The sequence below is a fragment of the Enhydra lutris genome, unplaced genomic scaffold (assembly GCF_002288905.1).
Source record: "Enhydra lutris kenyoni isolate GAN:26980312 unplaced genomic scaffold, ASM228890v2 scaffoldscaffold33, whole genome shotgun sequence".
In the NCBI taxonomy this organism is placed as follows: domain Eukaryota; kingdom Metazoa; phylum Chordata; class Mammalia; order Carnivora; family Mustelidae; genus Enhydra; species Enhydra lutris.
In genome coordinates this window covers 10651516-10673895 of record NW_019154117.1, presented here as the reverse complement: position 1 = coordinate 10673895, position 22380 = coordinate 10651516, and the positions used below count along the sequence as shown (strand labels likewise).

Sequence of the window (22380 nt, the reverse complement as noted above, 5' to 3'; positions counted from 1 at the left end):
AAAACTACTGTGGCCATTCACACAGGATTTCTCTAGCCAGGGTCTGGGCGAGGGTGAGATGTGCCGGGGTGGGGTGTGCAGTGGGTGGGCGGGGGTGGATTTTATTTCCTCTTGGGCTTTCTCTTAGCCCCTCTTGTATGAATTAATAATAGTCCTTACTAATAGTCCTTACTAATGGGCTAAATTTAGCAGGTACGGGTTACTCCTAATGGGCTTCTTCCTTTGAGCCCAGCTGAGAGCTCCCTCATTTAACAGCAGCAGTACTGTCTGGTAGTTACAAATAAGCCGTCATTCAGTTGCTACATTCTGCTCATGTACCCAAGGCCCCCTTCTTCCCAAACGCCAACCACACTCACTTTTCTCAACACCATACCCTGCGGGTTTCCAGTTCTTGTACTTAGGTCAGCTTCAGAATCTCACCTACGGATTCGGCCTCCCGCAGGTAATACCCGGTATTGTCTTAAAAAGCACTCCCCTCCCACTCGAGTCCATTCTTGATCCACGGCGTCCAGTGAAGAGAGAAGACAGACCGGCGTGGGCTGCACACACGCGCTGGTATTACTTAAACATAACCAGACTTGTATGTATCCGGAAACCTCAGCTATCCGGAACCTCGGGGTGAGCTGGTCCGGATGCAACCATTTTCCAGATGGGTGAAGGTTAATCTCTTCACACACGGCTTTTGGAAAATTTAATCATTATCCAAATAAAAATGAGTATTAGTGCCTGGGCACAGCTGACACGGCAGCCCTGAGTCTCTGCACAAAAAGGTACGAGGCGATGTAGCGTTTTGGATTTCTTGTTCTTTCTGTTCCTGACCCTTCCCCTCCCTTCTTCATCTGGGCTCTGCCCCAATATTTCTGCAAAGTTGTTCCAGCTTCTCTTTGATCTCTTTAAGCATCCATGAACATCCCTGTGCAAGCCTCTACATGAAAACCATCCATGTTGGGGCACCTGGGTGGCTCAGTGAGTTAAGCCTCTGCCTTTGGCTCAGGTCATGATCCCAAGGTCCTGGGATCGAGCCCCGCATCAGGCTCTCTGCTCAGCGGGGAGCCTGCTTCCTCCTCTCTCTCTGCCTGCCTCTCTGCCTACTTGTGATCTCTCTCTGTGTGTCAAATAAATAAATAAAATCTTTAAAAAAGAAAACCATCCACGCTTCGACCTTGATGCTGTTCCCTGACACCATCAGACCCTCCATCTCTCTCCTCATCACCAGGATTATGGTTCTCAACACGGGCTGCTCTTGAGCATCTTCTAGGAAGCCTTTTACAAAGGAGGACACCTTCTCTCGCAACCAGGGGACTGCAAGCTGACTTGACGAGGAGTTCTCACACGGCCACCATCAGACTGACAAACAGTAGAGAGAAACGCTTGTAGCTGGCGGAGAGTCACCGGTAGAAACGTAAGTTGAATCCTTTAATAAAGGAACTGGCTGTATACCTTAAGTTAAAAATCCTTATTCCCCAAGCACGCTGGGAAACTGTTTAGCAGTTTCTTATAAAGTTATACAGACTTAAGTTTACCACGGGACCGAGCAAATCCACACCCCCTTATTTACTCAAGAGAAACGAGAATGGGCCCACAGGAAAAACCACAACTCCGCAAAAATGTTTACAAGAGCTCTGTTCATAATAGCCCCAAACTGGAAACAATGGGAATGTCCATCAGCAGGAGAGTGGATTCAGCAAACTGTGATATTTTTATACAATGAAATCCTAATGTGCAAAAAAAAAAAAAAAAAAGCAACAGACACAACACAAAATCATGGCCGGATCTCCGAACTGTTATGCTGAGCAAAATAAGACAGAGACAAAAAGGTACATACCCGAGTATTCCATTTGGGTGAAACGCAAGAACTGGCCAGATGAAGGTTCTAGCTCTTGTCCGGGGAATATACATGAATGTATACATTGGTCAAGATGAATGTATACATTGGTCAAAACTCAGTGAACTATACACTTGAGATCTGTGCATTTCAGTGTAAATTTTAACTCCATTTTAAAGAATGAATGGAGCCGCCAAAGGATTGAATGTGTAATTTTTAAAGAAATGAGATAAACGGAAGAAAAACTATACCTTCCCCACCAGGAACGCTCTCTGACCTGGGAAGGGCTTGTGCAGGAGGGTAAGGGTGGCTAGATTGTTTTTATCAGCCAAAACCCAAACCACCCCAGACAACAAGGCAATAGAGAGCCAACCTGTTCAAAGCAAAGAGTGTTAGATCTGTAAGTGAGAAACACAGTATGGGGGGGTGGGTACAATATGTCCCATTTTTGGAAAAGAAATAGCAATTAAGTCCACCCCCTACCTGTTTAGGTGAGATCATCTGAACACATGGAGGGAGACCCCCAGTTATTAGCAAGAATTTGGGGTAACTAGCATGGTGGGGAGGGAATGAGGAAGAGTGTCCCCTTCCCCAGAAAGATTTCATTGGTCAAACAGCCTCCCTAATGGAAAACAACAATTATGATACAATCCCACTGATGGAAATTGTGTTTTTATGTATATAAAGACGTGCCCCCAAAATCTGCCAAACAGTTAATCGCGCTTACCCAGAAGAGTGAAATTTCAAGTGATTTTTAAGTTCTTTCCTATATGTTTATGACTTGTCTGAATTTTTACAGTTTTATAATCAGACAAAATCACAGAGTGGGTTTTTAATGGTGAGGATAAATGTTTAATTAAAAATACACTTAAAGGGTGCCAGGGTAGCTCAGTGGGTTAAGCCTCTGCCTTCAGCTCAGGTCATGATCTCAGGGTCCTGGGATCGAGTCCTGCATCTTGTTCTCCGCTCAGCAGGGAGCCTGCTTCCCCCCTCTCTCTCTGCCTGCCTCTCTGGCTACTTCTGATCTCTCTATCAAATAAATAAATAAAAATCTTTTTAAAAATAAAATAAAATAAAATAAATAAAAATACACTTAAAATATAAAAAGATAAGGATGCCTAGACCCCTCCCCCTCTCTAGGTCAATGGAGAATCTTTGGGAATGGGGCTCCACCCAGTTAGAAGATTCTTTACAAAGTCCCCTCAAGTGAGTCTAATGGGTATCCAGGATAGAGAACCACAGAATTTCTCAGGAAAGTCCATTAAATTTATCTTTGACCCCTCGCAATCTGGCTTCTGCTTTTCCAAGAGCTACCAAAGCTCCCTTTCCACTACTGCCCTCTGAGTCCTCTCCTCTCTCAGGCTCTACCCACTCTCATTATCTATTCATCACTCAAGGTCCACATCACATACCTATATTCCTTATCTTTGTCCGGATACAAGCCCTTCTTTCTCTGCGTGCCCCAGGCGCTGTCTCCCTCTGAAGGCCAGACCTGGCGGATCTACCTGCCACTGGACACGTATCCATTCCCTCTGCAAACACCACTCAAGCATTCGCCGGGCTTGTCCCGTTCCGCTTGCACATCATAAACTTCTAGGTCAGGAACGAGGTCTGACTTTCCTTTCTACTCTCAGCAGCCTCTCTAATCAGTGTCTTGACATAAGAGGAGCTACAGTTTTGCCAAACTATCTTTCCAGATAGGGCAACTTTTCACTTTCAGCCTGGGTCTGGCCTCTTTGCCCCTTCTAATTGGCTGTGTGATGAGTAATTGGAAAACCAAGCTTGGCTCAACGTTCTGTTTTGTTTCATTCCTGGGAACTCTGTGACAGAGTGGGAGGCAGCTCAGGGGAGCACTGAGAACTCCCAAATTAATAGAGAAGCTGACATTGCCCTTGGGGAGATCCCAGCTTGGAAGAAGGGAGGAGACAGGTGTATGGAGATCTCTAGTCCAAAAAACGAAAAGGATATATGCCTGAGAGGTGGACATGTAGGATACTCTGGAAGATTATCTTTCCTAGGGGTTCAGGGACTGTCTCCTGAAGGAGTCAATCTTTGAATGGAGCTGTAAAGGACTGATATTTGGAGGAACAAGGACCGAGAAATAGGGAATTTGCAGGGAGAGATGGTGTTGTTAAAAGTAAGAAAATAGGGCCATGCCAGGCGGTCTTTGGAGCAAGGACAGGCAGTGTGAGCTGCCTCCAGGAGCTGGCAAGACGAGGGTGAATTGCACAGGGCCTATAAAACCAGAAAAGGCTGTGAGCCTGGGATCCCGTGACGGAAGCTCATTAAACAACGGTGTGACAAAATAGGAAAACTTGTGAAGGAGTGTGCAGAGAGAGCACCAGGTTTGTGGTGAATCCCTGAGTCTGCCCATCGGGGAAGGCCGGGGCTTTATCAGTGTTTTGAGAAATGCAGCCCCTCCTCCAGCCGAACCCTCGTGGTTTCTAAGGGGCCACACTGCCTTGTCACCAAGTCCCAAGTAGCTGAGACGGACTACAGCTTCTCAAGACTCCAGTGCCTTCGCTTTGGGCCACAGGGAAATATGTGTCACTGAGAAGTCGTTTTCAATAGTCCAAAGTTGGCCAGCAATTGGGTATACACCCAAAAGAACTGAAAACAAGGTCTCAAAGAGATATTTGTATGCCCATTTTTATGGCACTTGACTATTTTTGTGGTTAAAAGAATCATAGGTATGTGTGTGCAGTGGAATATCATGGTTGCCAGAGGCAGGGCTGGGGTGGGAAGGGCAGGGGGAGGCCCCGGAGAGCGAGGGAGCTGTTTAATAGGTTCAGAGTTTCAGTTTTGCAACAGAAAAAATGTTCCCGAGACCGGCTGCACAACAATGTGAATGTGCTTCAACCACTGAACTGAACTCTGAAAAATTAAGACGGTACATTTTATGCAACCACATGCATTTTGCCACAATCAAAAATTAAAAGAAAATATCAGAGATTTTGCAGGTCCACAATCTCTTCTCCACAATACTGAAATTCAATAAGCCCCGAAAACCAGACATTGTGCTGACAGCCTGTTGCCCCAGAGTCCGGGGGGGAGGGGGTGCGGGGGATGCTACAGCGTTAAGTCGTGTCTGCATCAGGTTCATCTTCTCAAAAATTGGGGAAACTCTGAAACACAGCTGGCCTCCAGAAGTTTCCGAGACAGGACTGCTCTCCTGTATTCAGATCACCTCCACTTTCCCCCTTTGGAGGAGGCCGAGCCATTCCCTAACTAACGACACAGGCATCTTACTGTGGCTCTGGGGCTCTGCTAGCTGGTCCCTGCTTTGGAAACAAAATGCCTGAATTCAGCCAGGGCAAGTGGGAAAACGAAACAAAGAGCAGGCTTCCCTCGTGGCTGCTTCGGGACACACGCTGCCCACCGCCCACCCTCCCACCCCAGGAAAGCCAGGGTCTGAACAGGTGCACAGCGATGGTTTAGGACGACTTACCAGATCACACCTGGGCACGCTGGACACAAACTGGGCGCCCTGGCAGCCGAGGATAAATCCAGCCAGATTTAAGAGGACACACACCACGGAGAGCAGCACAAAGAGATTCACCTGAAGTGGCAGGAAAAGAGGCCATTAGAAAAGACAGTAGCTAAATTCAGAGTTTTATCTGAGTAAAAATAAATAAATAAAATTCATATTCTCTTCCTAGAGGACACACATTTTTTTTTTTTAAGTCAGAACCATGTTATTCATGTACCAACATTTTGCTCATGTTGTAAAACTTTAAAACTGTGTTGAGGAGGACTACTGACTCTCAAGTCTTGTCAATAATTTCAAGTCCCTCATTTTTTTTGCCTCGCTCTGCATCTAAGGAAGTTCTGACTCCCTAGATCTGATCTGTTCATTGCATTAAAGCCATGGCCAATTCCTCCTTGAGCCCTTGTTATTTTTTTCTGAGTTTTGCAGGATGAATTGGTAAGTAGATAAATGGAGAATTCTAGCATGTTCTACTAGAACCCAGGAAAGTTGGAGCACTCAGAGCCCTTACTGGCCAGAAGTAAAAACAAAAGTAAGTCTTTTCTCAGTTCCAAACAGTGTAGGTACTAAAAAATAAGTCTACAGTGATCTTCTATGTGCTTTTCTCCAAAGCTAAATGTTCCATATGTTACGCTAAATGATTCAGAATTGACAGCAATCAACCAAGAGGCCAGATTTTACTTAGTGCCAATTAGAGACTGCTATAGCTTTTCAACTTGAGGACTATATTTATGATCGAAATCAAATCTCATCGCAAATAGAAAGGATTGGAGCTAATGATGATCAGCCTTGGCACCCAGCATCAGTCCAGGTAGCAAATGCCAGAGTCGGCTGGGAAGTGAGTTCTCACGTGAACTCTAGTTCGGAAAGCCTGTTGTGTGTTGTGGTAATCCAAGAAGCTTGAAAGCATCTCCCCTAAACCCATGTTATGAGTCAATATTTAATATCACATGATGTTTTTTTCCTAAGAGGAATTCTTTCTGCTTCTCCAGGAGTAGTCTGACCTCTGCTCCTCTCCTTGTTTTGTTGATCTCTAAAAGGGCTATGCGTGCTGTCATCAAATCTTGGGGGAACTGCCGGCCACAACTGCTGTGTTACTATTTCTCGTGATTTGTCAGTGTCTGTGGGGCTCAACTGGGTCAGGAGCAAGTAGAGCCACCCCTCTCCCCCAGGCACAATGTCAGTCATTATCATGCCAAAGCTTTGGAAAATGAGGAGGCCCAGTTGGCCAAGGACAGAACATGGTCTTCGCACCTGGGCTTCTCCAATGCACCCGAAGCAGCTACTCAAAGACACCTAATACATCTGGAATCTTCACACCCAGTAACATAGTTATTGTTACTATGGGGAAGTCTAACTTTCCTTTGAAAATTATCTTTTCATGCAACATCAGATGCCTTGAAAAGAAGGCGTGGTTATAATCCTTATGCCCACCAGCACATCACAAATCTTCATAACTACGGGGCACCTGGTGGCTCAGTCAGTTCAGCGCAACTCTTGGTTTCAGCTCAGGTCATGATCTCAGGGTCTTGAGATCAAGCCCCATATGGGGCTCTGTGCCCAGCTCAGAGTCTGCTTGTCCCTCTCCTTCTGCCCTTCCCCCATGTGCTCGCTCTCTCTCTCAAATAATCTTTTATAAATAAATAAATTAAAGTCTTCATAACTAGTAATTAGTAGCATCAGATATAGAAAGAGTGAGGGTTCATTACTTCCAGCACAGGTCCCCAAATCTGTTTATTAAAATCTTCAATCCACGGGGCGCCCGGGTGGCTCAGTGGGTTAAGCCTCTGCCTTCAGCTCAGGTCATGATCCCAGAGTCCTGGGATCGAGCCCCGAATCAGGCTCTCTGCTCAGCAGGGAGCCTACTTCCCCCTCCCCCTCTGCCTGCCCCTCTGCCAACTTGTGATCTCTCTCTGTCAAATAAATAAAATCTTTAAAAAAAAAAAAAAGTTTAAAAAATAAATAAATAAAATAAAATCTTCAATCCAGCTCATCAAATGACACTGTTAAGAAAACCAGTAGGCAAGCCACAGACTGGGAGAAAACATTTCACGCATGTATTAAACAAAGAACCTTTATCCAGGATATAGATATAACTCCTCAATTCAATAATAATAAAAAACAGACAACACAAAATCGGGCAAAAGACTTGGACAGATATTTCACAAAGGAAGACATAGGAATGGTCAATAAGCCCATGAAAAGTTACTCAAAATCATTAGTCATCACGAATGCAAATTAAAACCACAGTGAGATACCACTTCACCTCAACTAGAATGGTTAAACTTAGAAAGAATGACAACAGCAAGTGTTGGCGAGGACGAGGAGCACAAGGACTCTCCCGTGTTGCTTGTCTTGAGTATAAAATGGTGCTGCCACTTCTTAAAAACTAAATGTAAATTTCCTTGCCAAAGAATTCCAAATACTATTGACCCTTGTACAATGCAGGGCTCAGGGGTGCTAACCCTGAAGCCCGGCATGCAGTACAAAATCAGAATATGACTTCCAAATGTCCATAAACTTAACTATTAATAGCCTACTATTGACCAGAAGCCTTGCCAATAACAGAGTCAGTTAACACATATATTGCTTGTTATATGTGTTATATACTACATTCTTACAAGAAAGGAAGCTCGAGAAAAGAACATGTTATTAAGACAATCATAAGGGAGAGAAAATATTTACAATTCTGTACTATATTTATTAGAAACAAAATCTGGGGGTGCCTGAGTGGCTCAGTCGGTTGAGCGTCTGCCTTTGGCTTGGGTCATGATCCCAGGGTCCTAGGATGGAACCCTGCATTAGGCTCCCTGATGAGTGGGGAGTCTATTTTTCCTTCTCCCTCTGTGTGTTCTTTCTCTCTCAAATAAATCTAAAAAAGAAAAAGAAAAAAGAAAGAATCTGCATGTAAGTGGACCCATGCAGTTCAAACCTCTGTTGTTCCAAGGTCAACTGTGGTTTATGGAAATAGTCCATCCTTGACTCCCTACTCCCCAACTATGGGTTGTACCAGGTGAGTTCCTTCCAAAGAATACACATGGAAGGGAGAGAGGGAGCAATCTTCTAGTGGAGAAACCTGAGAAGTCAGGGACCAAGGTTAATATCGCTGATAAGTCACGTGGACGGCATGCACCCTTGACATGATGTGATGAAAATGGCATTTTACGTCCGTGTTCTTGCTCTGCCAAACTGATGATAACCTCAGTCTAATCATAAGAGAAACATCAGATAATTCCAATTGAGGTCCGTGCTACAAAATACCTGACAAGTACTCTGCGAAATGGTCAAGTTCATCAAAAACAAGAGAAATCTGAGAAACTGTCACAGCCAAGCTGAGCCTAAGGAGACATGACAAGCAAACATAATGTGGCCTCCTAGGCTGGGATAAGGGACAGAAAAAGAACATTAGATACAAATAAGAAAATCTGAAGAGTACGGATTTTAGTTGATAATAATGTATCAATATTGGTTTGTTAGTTGTGACAAAAGTACTATACTAAAGTAAGGTGTCAATGATGGGGAAACTGAGTATGGCATATACATGACCTCTATTATCTTTAAAATATTTCTGTAACTCTAAAACTGTTTTACAGTAAAACGTGTAATTTAAAAACTGCAAAAAAAAAAAAAATCTGAATATACACCTTCCTTTTGACCTGCTCTTCCTCTCCTAGGAACAGACCCAAAGAAATGACTGCAGTTACCCACAAAAAGACTTACAGAAGAATGTTTACAGCAGCTTTGTGCATATTAGACCAAAAGTGAAAATAACTCAAAATATCCAAGAGCAGGAGAAAAAGTAAACATATTGTGGTATTTCCAAATAATGGAATACTTCCAGCAATAAAGGGAACACACTACTGATGTACAAGAACATATAGAAGCTCAAACACGTTGAGTGAAGTAAGCCAGATATTATATGATTCCATCTACATGATGTTCAAGAAAAGACAAAATAATCGTGGTGATATAAATCAGAAGACTGATGCCTATTTGGTGGGGGGCGGGGATTGACTAGGAAGAAAGAGGAGAATTGTCTGAAATGATAGAAATGTTCCATATGTTGTTTGGGATGTTGTCTACATTGGTGTATCCAACTCTCAAAACTTAGCTAATTTTAGAACACTTTTGATCAGGGATTTATATAAATTATATTTCGTATATTTTTTTAAAAGATTTTATTTATTTATTTCACAGAGAGAGATCACAAGTAGGCAGAGAGGCAGGCAGAGAGAGAGGGGGAAGCAGGCTCCCCACTGAGCAGAGAGCCCGATGCGGGGCTCGATCCCAGGACGCCGAGATCATGACCCGAGCCAAAGGCAGAGGCTTAACCCACTGAGCCACCCAGGTGCCCAATTATATTTAGTATATTAAAAAGAAAGTAAGATGGGCGCCTGGGTGGCTCAGTTGGTTGGGCGACTGCCTTCGGCTCAGGTCATGATCCCGGAGCCCCGGGATTGGGTCCTGCATTGGACTCCCATCTCCACAGGGAGTCTGCTTCTCCCTCTGACCTTCTCCCCCTCATGCTCTCTCTCACTCTCTCTCTCTCTCAAATAAATAAATAAAATATTTTTTTAAGGGGCGCCTGGGTGGCTCAGTGGGTTAAGGCCTCTGCCTTTGGCTCAGGTCATGATCTCAGGGCCCTGGGATCGAGCCCCGCGTCGGGATCTCTGCTCAGCGGGGAGCCTGCTTCCGCCTCTCTCTCTGCCTGCCTCTCTGCCTACTTGTGATTTCTGTCTGTCAAATAAATAAACAAAATCTTTAAAAAAATATTTTTTAAAAAAGAAAAGAAAAAAGAATGTAAGAAAGACAATTCTGAATCCATCTGCCAGGACAGGAGTGTGAGATCATACAATGAATGGGGCTACTTCGTGAACGTCGGAATAACAAACGAGCTGAGAGAATGTTCCAGAGGTTCACTGCCTGGTAGACTTAGCTCCTCTCCTGCACTGGATGGGTTGCCAACAAGAAGTCAGAGTCAGATCACCAGAACACCAGCCCCAGAATGAGGACACAGCCAAGGCACATAGGCTGTGTACAAAATCACCGTGCCCTTTTCCCCAAACTTATTCCTTCCTGTGGCTTTTTTATTACTATCATTAAAACTCTGGCCGAGCTTATTGGCTATTTGGTCATTCGAATTAGTCTAGTGCAGACAACGGCAGCATGTATCAGACATGGGAGCTAGTAGGATACCAAGCTTGTCTCCTTCAGAGGCTGGATCAGGTTCAAGGGTGTATAATAGTGGAGCTACAAGGGACCCAGCTGGGATTTACAGGGACTTTCAGGATAGACCTCTCTGGCTTTAACCCAGCTATAATCGTGTAATTTCCAAGACCCAAATTTCCATCCCACTCATCACCAGAGAGTGTCCTCGCAAACAGAAGGCAGGAAGACATCAGCTACTAAGGAGGAACATCCTAGTCACAAAGTCTGCTCAGCTCTGTTTGCAAAGGGCAAGGATTTCTTACATTTCTTATATTGTCATCATTCTTGCTTTTAATTTTTTTTAATTTTTTAAAGATTTTATTTATTTATTTGACAGAGAGAGACAAAGCGAGAGAGGGCACACAAGCAGGGAGAGTGGGAGAGGGAGAGGGAGAGGGAGAAGCAGGCTCCCTGCGGCAGAGAACCCAATGTGGGGCTCGATCCCAGGACTCTGGGATCATGACCTGAGCCGAAGGCAGACACTTAACAACTGAGCCACCCAGGTGCCCCAATTCTTTCTTTTTAAAAAAATCATTGCAGGTGACTTGAATTTCTCTTTCTGGCAAGCACCTGAATTTGGAATAAAGACACCTGGTTCGTCTGCCATGATATTTAAAAAAAAATTTTTTTTAAGATTTTATTTATTTATTTGACAGTGATCACAAGTAGGCAGAGAGGCAGGCAGAGAGAAGCAGGCTCCCCGCTAAGCAGAGAGCCCGATGCAGGGCTCGATCCCAGAACCCTGGGATCATGACCTGAGCAGAAGGCAGAGGCTTTAACCCACTGAGCCACCCAGGCACCCCTGCCGTGATATTTTAAGCAATCTCTGTGAGACTCACTTTTCTCATCAAACAGGTCTATATTCCTAGCCACCTCAAAAGATTAATGAGAGAATCACATAAAATGCTGTCCAAAAAAGTCCTCTGCATGCTGTAGAATGCTATGCAATCGGTCTCATTATTTATAATAATAGGTACTTCCCTTTGGGGGAGCAGCTTGTTATCACAAAATGGATTTCACTAGGCCCAGTACCGGCATTTTCTCCTTAATACTTGGGACGTGCTGGAGTTAATGGCAGCTAGAGAGACACTCTGATTGTAAGAATAATCTGCAGGGGGCGCCTGGGTGGCTCAATGGGTTAAGCCTCTGCCTTCGGCTCAGGTCATGATCTCAGGGTCCTGGGATCGAGGCCCGCATCGGGCTCTCTGCTCAGCGGGGAGCCTGCTTTCTCCTCTCTCTCTATGCCTGCCTCTCTGCCTACTTGTGATCTCTCTCTCTCTGTTTCAAATAAATAAATAAAATCTTAAAAAAAAAAAAAAGAATAATCTGCAGGTATACTATTTCCAAAACTTCTCTAAGAATTCTTCCTACAGCCTGCAGATAAGTTCCTAAGGGAACTCACTCCATGTTGACCATGGACCCTTGTGCAGAAGACATCTCCTGACCCTCTCGCCTGAGCCCTTCCCAAGGAGGCTGGCCTGTGAAGACTATATCCATGGGTCCCCTTTGGTCTCTTGTTTTTAGTGAAGTTCAGCCATTGGGGGGCCCTTGCAGAAGACTGGAGGGAGGGAGGAGGGTGAAGGTGGGTAGTTATTCCATAGGTTCCTTCCCTGTAGGCTGTGTCCCTTAATGGAAAGCCACAGGTTCTTTCAAGAGATCCTCTGTCTCTGATTCCAAATTCCAGATTCTGGTCAGGCCTCGGGACAGTCCCAGCTTCACTGTTTCCTACACCTTGCTCATTCCTTCATGAACAAGCCCTTTATGAACCTCTTCTCAAGGTATAATTTTCTTGTTATCTGTGCCCTGCCAGGACCTTGACTGATATTCTCTATAAATTTCTTCCTTACATTTGACCTATATTTTTTCTGATCTCTAAGCTTCGTTCCTATTGTTCTCAACTCACAGTCATCACCACCTGCCCAGCGAAGGGAACACCATGGGTTACATACAGTTCCTGAATTCTAGACCAACTCATCATTGGGATTTACCATCAAGAAACGGAAAAGCCCAGAGTCGATGCAGAAGGGTCCTTCTAGAACTTGGATTTTAGACATGAAAGACAGGGGGACCCAAAAAGTGAAGGCTTGCCCTCCGTAAAAGCCCCACCGGGGGCTTTTAAGGGTAAGGTGCAAAATCCAAGATCCAAAGAGCTGGTCCTCTCCCAGGGCAGGCAACATAAGTGATACCTTTTATGCCTTTGGTTTTACTGTTATGAACTTGAGCCAGTATTTTGTGATACGCACATACCAGTAGTTTGATGCAAAGGCATTATGCTTTGCATAACGGAATTCAGCTCCACTCTGATCTCTTGCAAGTGCGCCCCCAGGCCATCCCAGGTCTCAATAAAAGCATGTTTGGGGAACTTGAGGCCACCGAGAAGGAATATAACTTTCAATTTGCCTGTTCCCACCTGCTAAAAATTCCTCATAATCCCCATCACATAATGTCATTAAATAATTATGGCTCTCACAGCTTGGTATTGTTGAATGTCTCCTTTGGTACAAGAGTTCATTCCCTAACTAGGTTGACCTTTCCCTACTGTACAAGGACCTGTATTTTGCTGCTTCTTCCCCACTGCTCCAGACTCAAGATGCATCTGAAATGCGCCCAGGCACGTTTAAATAAACAGATGGTTCCAGAGATCGTGTGGAAGTAGCGTGGTTTCAAAATGAGAGGTTTAGTATGGTGGAGTGAACATAAGCATTTAGTGCTACCAATTCCTAAAAACCCATTACAGTGGCAGCAAAGGAAATGTTTTAAATGCAGAAATACATAAGGATGGAAAGAACAGGAAAATGGCACCACAATTTTAGAAGCTGGAAAGCCAGTGGGCCAGTGTGAACTGGACTCGGGCGCTGAGAAAAGAAATTCCTACAAGAGCCACGAGGGAAGCCAAAACCACAGGATTCACTCCTCAGACTCTCCAAATGTTCAGAAATGGGTGGTGGCCGTGACAGCGGGGCTAAAAACGGGACTGGCTGAGAGTCTAAGAAGCCATTAGAAATTGGTACAACCACTGTGAAGAAGCACTAGCATTTGCTCTTCCTCACAAAATTCAACACACACCAGCCTATGGCTCAGTAGTTCACTTTAGGTATATGCCCAAGATGAATTAATGCATATGTCCCCCAGAAGACACGCCCAGACACATCAGAGCACTGGTTCATACTAGCCCCAAACTAGAAACAATCCCCATGTCCAAGAAGAGAATGGATGGACAAATTAGAGGAAGCTCATAAAGAAACTAAAACTCAGTGCTATGTTCTGAATGTCTGCGTCCCCCCAAAATATATTTGTTGAGATCCTAACTCTAAGGTGTTGGCGTTGGGAGGTGGTGCCTCTGTGGGATGATGAGGTCATGAGGGCGGAGCCTCTGGAGTGGGATTCGTGAATCTGTGTGTGTGTGCACCTGTGCATGCACTCACGCGGGTGTGCGCTTCCATTTAAATATCAGAAGCTCACCAAATTCTTTCCTCATGAAAAGAAACTTCTAGAAACTTCCAATTTAAAAAATACTATCACTTCAGAATTCTTTCCCTTTGTGCTCTTCTTTCTTTCTTTTTCTTTCTTCCTTACTTTCTCTCTTTCTTGTTTTTAGAGAGAGGGAGGGGAGAAGGAGCACATGGACAGGGAGAGACAGAGAGAATCTTAAGTGGGCTCCACCCCCACTGTGGAGCCCAGTGTGGGACTCGATCTCACAACCCTGAGATCATGATCTGAGCCAAAATCAAGAGTCAAACACTCAACCTACTAAGCCACCAGGGGCCCCTTTTTAGTCATCTTTCAATTTCCCAAAAAATACCCCTGGAAGTCATTTAAACACTTTTCCCCCATTTACGGCCTTTTGATACTGCTCAAGGTAAATGAAGACCAAAATACACTTTTTTCCCGTGGGGCACAAAATCTGATCCAAAGACACAAAGACATAGGTGGTCTTAAATTATACTGAACGAGTGGATGGAGGAACCCACCAATCGATCAATAAACACAGGAAAGAGAGCCTATTCTTTATGATAAGCACTACATGGAGGCATCGTGCATTCTTACTAACATTCTGGAACAAACACAGAACAGATCTGAAGGGCAAACACGATTACTATCACTGCTTGCATGAAAATGGCTACCACCAGTGCTCCTGGTGGGAACTACCACTTTCTAGAGAAAGAAGGTGGGAAGGATTGGGACTCCTGTCCCATTATATCAAAGGAAGTAGGAGTGTAGGTGGTGAATGAGTGGGTAGAAGAACGAAGCACACAGTCCTTAGAATTTAAGTTATATTTTCCCACTGAAACAAGAACGCTGTGGAATCAAGCTGGGAATCTGACCAGCATTTTAACATTTATGTCCTAAGCACCAGGGAGTCCAAGCTCCAAACCACTGATTAGTCACTGGTTAATAAGACGAATGTCATAGGACCTTTGACAGTTAATGTCACTGTGCAGTTAGTTCTTAACATTTAACATTTTAATTCCGTTTGGGGAACCGTTTTAATACAAACATGTAGAATCATGAGCAAAGTTATTGGAGTACAGCACACAGACGCTGGAAAAAAGATTGAAGATATCAAAGGAATACTTTTCTGAACTACGTTAGCAAAATGAATGTTAAGATTGACCACCCAGCACCATGGCAACCAACAAAGCATAACAAATCCCAGGCCACTCGCAAAGCCCAGACTCCTGCTGCTTTCAACCTGTTTCAGGAGCTCACACATGCACTGACCTGGTCTGCCCGCGTGCCTGTAATCCTTGGATCCCTAACGAACCTACTCTGGGGCTTCACTTCCTTGACACCCTTTAAAACTTCTTCCAGAAGCTTGGCAGATATGTTACCAACGTCCAGACTCGTTCTCCTTGCCAACAAGCAAAACACAGGCCCGTTGCTGTGAATATGGAACTAGCCGTCTCCCTTTCCTCCCAAAGATAGTTAAGTATCAGATTTACTCACATTATGGCTGTCCCCAGATTCTCTTTTTATAAAGTGTTTAAACTATAGTAACATTTATTTCCAGTCCCAGGCTTCTTCCCATCCCCGCCCCCCGAGTAAGACAGAATAAGACAAATTATTGTCAGTTTGGGACACAGCTTCGAGGTGAGCTTATAACCTCGGTGAAAGCATTTATAACTGAGAGTTGCTAATTCCTGGTGAACACATACAAATCTCAGGGGTACTTTCGAGGCTCCTTTCTTGTGAAGAAGAAATCCTGCCTTACCATGGGTCCCTTTCCCCTGTTCCCTTGCAGACACCCTGTTCCCTTGCAGACCACCCCCAAGCCTCAGTCTCCCAGGCTTTCCTTTCAGGACATTAGCCCTCATTGCTCAGAAAGGTGACTTTCCTCATGACCTGAGCGATCAGGCTTAGCCGAGGAGAGAGTACCCTCAGTGCATCTGGCTCCATGATTCCCCGATGCAATGTAGACATTAGACAGCTCTACCGCCCTAAATGCACATGTACTAATTGAGAATGTGGTAAGGACCAGGAAGAAGACACCCTAATGACAGTCTCAAGAGAAATAATCAAGAGGATGATGTGACATGTGAGACTGGCTATTCAAACAAGATGGAAGGAGCAGGAACATGGTTTGCTATGGCCCTTGGGAATAAGGTGGCAGGAGGGAATTGGGATTTGAAGATACCAACAGCCACAGAAAGGAGTTTTCAAAAAATATATTACTTATTTATTTGTTTATTTGACAGAGAAAGAGAAAGCACAAACTAGGGGAGTGGTAAGCAGAGGGAGAGGGAAAAGCAGACTCCCGGCTGAACAGGGAGCCCGATGTGGGGCTTGATCCCAGGACCCCAGGATCATGACTTGAGCCCAAGCCAGACACTCAACTGACTGAGCCATCCACGTGCCCCGGCCACAGAAAGGTTTAAACCACAGAAAGTTTGCAGATCTGTGATTCTTGAGACACCACTTTTCTTATTTCATTATTCTTTTCTATTTTCCTTTGTGCTTCTCTAATGTTGGTTCTTTCCCTGCTTCTAGTGGCTTCTCCATTGTCAGCTCTGGAGAAGTTATGCAGAGTCAACAGTCTCCACGGATGGCTGCCAGCGAGTCCTCCCTCTGTCCCCACAGGCTGTTCCTCACATCAGGCAATGGAGGACAATGCACACTAGGGAATGTGAGCCAGTCCACAGGAGGAAAGAAGTACGGACCCGGACTATGACATGAATGAACCGTGAAGCACTCTGCTAAGTGAAGTAAGCCACAGACAAAAGGATATAGTGCATGATTCCACTTATAAGAGACACCTACTGTAGTCAAATTCATAGAGAGAGAAAGTAGAACAGTAATTGCCAGGGGGGAATGAGGAGTTACGGTTGAATGGGTAGAGAGTTTCTGTTTGAGATGATGAAGAAGTTCTGGGAATGGGTAGGAGGGATGGTTGCCCAGCATTGTGAATGTACTCAGTGTCACTGAACACTGTACACTTAAGAGAGTCAAAATGATATATCTTAAAATATGTACATTTTACCCCAATTTGTAAGAATTGCAAAAGAAAAAAGAAAAAGAGGAAAAGAGGTGGAGTCTAATTCCCAATTTCCATCCCCATCCCCTTGATTCTAGGCTGGTCTTAGGAACTTTTTTGACCAATAGAATGCAACAGACATCAAGTCTGGATCCTAGGAAGCCTAAGGTACTCTCCCTACTCCACCCTCCGCCCCCCTACCTCCTACCCCCACCCCAGGCCATTGGAACACCCTTCTGAGACCCTCCCTTGCAGAATCCAGCCACTGTGCTAGGCAGCTGTTATGTGGGGAAGCCACACATCCATGCTCTAGCCAACAGCTCTTGCTGAACTACCAGCCATGCCATTTATAAACATACACTAAAATACTTGAGAATGAAATGTTGTCAAGGCTGTTATTTATTTCAACACAATCTCATTGCAAGAGAAAGAGAAAAGTCAGGGCTGTAGATGAGATAAGTCTAAACATGAATCGGTGATTATGATAACTGGAACATGAGTATGAGAGAACCTGGAGCTGTTTATTTCTTTCAGATAAGGGCATATTTGAAATTTTCCATATTAAAATTAGAATGAAGAGAAGGTGGAGGAGTGGGATAAAAGGAAATGGGGAGGGGGAGAAGATAAAGGAAAGGGAGGAAGAAAGGAAGAAATAAACCAGTGGACTCTTATCTTCACAAAGTCAACCCCTGGGAAAAAAGGGGGGAAAGTGACAGGAAGAGTCTTCTGGAACAGAGAAGACTAAAGAGACAGAATAATCTAATGGAATGACTGGACCTTGATAGGGTCTTGGATTAAAAAAATGTTATATAACTTTTTCTTAATCAAAAGCTTTTAACTGAAGTATGATCCATGAATATTTCTGTATGTGTGAGTGTATAGTTTGATTAAGAAAAAGTTACATAACATTTTGGAGTGACTGGGGAAATGTTAAAAGGGGCTGAATATTACATGGCATCAGGAAATCACCAATAACTTGGATAAAAGGAAATTACCAATCACTTTCTTAGTTGTGATAATGTTATTATTGTGAGGTAGAAGGATGTCTTATTTTTAGGGAACACCTCACAAAGTATATAGGATTAAAGTATCATAAATCGAAGACTTTGAAAAATGAAGAAACAAAAAGGCAAAAATTCAAGAGGCTCAACATCTACTAAATGATCCAGGGAGAAAGAGCTAATGGAGGGAAGGAAATAATGAAAGAAACAATAAATAAAAGTGCTCAGTGTTGAAGAAAGACACGTGTCTTCTAACGAAAAGACCTCAATGCCTCACAGAGTAAAAGTACTCAAAAAGGATGAAGCAAAAGAAAACCCACGACTAGACACATCCTCATGTAATTTCAGAACATTGTCAGAAAAATTACCTGAAACTTGGAAAAAACAAAAGAGATTATTGGGTATTCCATTTACTTATCTACTTATGTAATTGGCTATTTTACAACTCTGTAGAGGCACAGTTTAAGTTGTAGATTTTTTTTCAGGAGAGATGAAAATAAGTTCTATCCAATGGAACAGAAAACCTTTAAAGGTACCATGTAGGGGGACCTACTGGACACCCACTCGTTTTGTATCCACCTCAGCAGCCCCCTCTTAACATGGCCTACAAATACTTAACTTCTCAAATGTTCTTTGAAACAGTTTTCCCTCATTAATGACGCATGTTCACTTTGTGTTTTCCCAGAAGTCATGATGTTTTCTTCTTGAAAATGAAGCTTTATCAATACCAAAGTAAAAAAAAAAAAAAATCCTGAAAGCTTCCAGATAAAAAAAAAAAGAGGCAAAAAACTAAGGACCAAGAATCAGTCAGCATCAAGCTTCTCATCGGTGACAGAAATTATCAAGCAATGCCTTCAAATTCTGGATAGAAAACTTTTTTTTTTTTGGACCTAGAATTCTCTATCCAGGTAAACCACCCTTAAAGTGGGAGGGTAAGCAGGAGGGCAAAACAAAGACACATCAAGACATTTAAACCCTGAGAGAGCTCTCCTCTTCCTTCACATCATTTCTGAAATTTTTTATTTGATCATGTTCTCCAGCAAAATGAAAAAGGGATTCAAGGAAAAAGAATACATGAGGCACGAGATCTAAGAAGCAAGAGTTGTAACCCAAGAATACAAAGAAAAGAAATATTCAGATGACATCTGTGCAGCAGGCCTAGAAAACCAGAAAAAAGTCCAAACTAGAACAGGAAGTCAGGAGTCCCAGAAATGTGCAAAGGGAAAAGTGGAACAGCTAGCAGAGAGTGCGATTAGAAGTCAGACGAAGAAACCTCCCACTTAGACTCAACTGATTTTCAACAAGTATTCCAAGACAATTTAATGAGGAAAGTACAGTCTTTATAATAAATGATGTTGGCACAACTGGAGACCCACATTCAAAAGAAAGACCGCAGACCACTGCCTCATACCATATGCAAAAATTGATTCGAAATGGACCACAGACCCAAGCATAAACTAAAACAATAAAACTCTTCCAAGAAAATATAGAAGCAAGTCTTTACAAACTTATTAGATCGAGGCTTCTTAAATACGAATGCTTAGCAACACAAGAAAAAAATAGATAAACTGGACATCATCATGATATAAAAATTTGTGCCTCAAAGGACACCATCAAAAAAGCAAATTGCTAATTGGTAAGAGACTTGTAATAAAAAAAAACAACCCAGTGGAAAAATGGGCAAGGAATCTAAATAGTCATTCCTCCAAAGCAGACAAGCAAATGACCAATGCGCACATGAAAAGAGGGTCAACATCAAATCAAAAACACATTGAGAGACCACGTCACAGCTGTAACGTTGGCTCTCATCCACAAGACAGACAATAGGGGTGCCTGGGTGGCTCAGCTTTTAAGTGTCTGCCTTTGGCTCAGGTCATGATTCCAGGGTCCTGGGATTGAGCCCCACATCGGGCTCCCTGCTCAGTGGGAAGCCTGCTTCTCCCTCTCCCACTCCCTCTGCTTGTGTTCCCTCTCTCACTGTGTCCCTCTCAAACAAATAAATAAAATCTTGTTAAAATAAAAAAAGACAATAATAAGTGTCGACACAGAGGAACTGGAACCTGCACCCACCCCTGATGGGAATGTAAAATGACACAGCTGCTTAGGGAAACCGTTCCTCAAAGTGTTCAACATAGAGTTACCATATGACTCAGCCATTCTATCCTATGTGCATAGGCAAGAGAAACGAAAACTTGTCCAAAAAATCTTGCATGTTCATGTTTGCAGCAGAGTTATTCATGATACCCAGAAAGTGGCCATGATCATCAGCTGATGAATAGATAAATAAAATGTAATACATCCAGAGGCACCTGGGTAGCTCAGTCGTTGAGCGTCTGCCTTTGGCTCAGGTCATGATGCCGGCATCCTGGGATCGAGCCCCACATCAGGCTTCCTGCTCAGCAGAGAGCCTGCTTCTCCCTCTCCAGATCCCCTGTGCTCGTGTTCCCTCTCTCGCTATCCCTCTCTGCCATAAATAAACAAAACCTTTTTTTAAAAAATGTAATACCTCCATCAGTGGAATAGTATCCAACAATAAAAAGGGGAAAAGGCACTAATACATGCTATCATATGAGGGACCCTTAGAAATACTGTGCTAAAAAATATGCTGAGCGAAAGAACCCAGTTACAAAGGATCCCATATTATAGGATCCCATATTATAGGATCCCATTTATCTGAAGTGCCCAGAAGAGGCAAATTTATGGAGACAGACGGTTCATTAGTGGTTTTCTAGGGCTGGGGAATTGCAAGGAAACGGAAAGGACTTTTTTTTAGGATTGATTTATTTTGAGAGACAGAGTGAGTGCGTGCTCTTGCTCATGAGCGAGCTGGATGGGGAGGAGCAGACGGAGGGCAAGAGTCTCAGGCAGACTCCACGCTTAGCAAGGAGCCTGACACAGGGCTTGACTTCATGACCCGGAGATCACGACCTGAGCTGAAATCAAGTGTCCAATGCCTGGGGCGCCTGGGTGGCTTGGTTGGTTAAGCGTCTGCCTTCAGCTCAGGTCCTCATCTCAGCATCCAGCTCCGTGCTTGGCAGGGAGTCCGCTTCTCCCTCTGCCCTTCACCCAACTCGTGCTCTCTCACGCATGTGCTCTCTCTCTGTCTCAAATAAAATCTTAAAACAAAGAAAAGAAAGGAAAGGAGAGGAGAGGAAATGAAAAGAAAGAAAGGGAAAAGAAAAGACAAAAGAAACAAGTCGGACGCTTAACCGACTGAGCCACCCAGATGACCCCAATATGGGAGGGACTCCTTTTCTTTTTTAATTTTTTTTAAAGATTTTATTTATTTGACAGAGATAGAAAGAGATGACAAGTAGACAAAGAGGCAGGCAGAGAGAGAAGGGGAAGCAGGCTCCCCACTGAACAGAGAGCCTGATGCAGGGCTCGATCCCAGGATCCTGAGATCATGACCTGAGCCGAAGGCAGAGGCTTAACCCACTGAGCCACCCAGACACCCCATGGGAGGGACTTCTAATGGGTACTGGGTGTTTTGGGGGGTTGATAAAAATGTCGTATGACTGATGGTGGAGATGTTTGTGCCTGTCTGTGAACATATAACAACTACTGAATTGTACATTTTACATGGGTGAATTTATAATGTGTCAAATATAGTTCCATAAAACTGTCGAAGATGATGATGATGACGATAAGGACGGCAGTGGCACAGCGGTCAGATCATCTCTGAGATTAGAGGCTTTCTTTGTCAGGAGAAAAAGAAAAGAGGCATTTAGAAACTCCAGAAAAGGAGACTCAGATGCATATTTAAAAAAAAAAAAAAACTCCAGAAATAACATAAACATATTTGTCAAAGTCATGGTCCAAAACTGAAGTCAAGTGAAATGTGAGACGGAACCCAGCAAATAAATGACAGAGAAGAAGAAAAAACAACAGATTTGATGTGGTTGCTCAAAACTAACCCCCTTTGAGGGACCACAGGGTTACATTTCCTTTTCTCTAGACTTAATCACTCACGGTGCTGCTACCAAAAATAATGTTGTTGATCCCTTGAGTAAGCAGGGCTCACGGGAGCCAACAAAAAACCACTTTGTTCTCTCCCTCCGTGTTGTTCAAGCCCACGCTGCAGGGCTACTGTGTCCTGACGCCTTAGATGATATCTGGGACTGCACCTGTGACCTCTCTGGTCAATGTCAGGTGCAAAAAAATCCTCCAGTCACTTTAAGTTACAAAAATTCTCATTTCCATAATTAACGTGTCCAGACCTGGGTCCCAGACAAAACTTGAACTTCAGTTTTAGCTTTTCTCTCTCTTTCTTTTTTTTTTTAAAGATTTTGTTTATTTATTCCTAAGAGACAGAGACAAAGAGAGAGGCAGAGGGGGAGGGAGAAGGAGGCTCCCCGAGGAGCAGGGAGCCGGGTGTGGGACTCAA

At 43.8% G+C, this 22380-nt stretch overlaps 1 protein-coding gene across 1 annotated transcript in view; it reads right to left on the bottom strand.

The window, feature by feature from the left end:
* Positions 1-22380, bottom strand: part of LOC111153594 (family with sequence similarity 189 member A2) — a 62462-nt gene that overhangs the window by 18843 nt on the left and 21239 nt on the right. Inside the window, 1 exon segment of the mRNA XM_022512726.1 lies at positions 5274-5384. Within this exon segment, the coding sequence (XP_022368434.1) occupies positions 5274-5384 (111 nt within the window).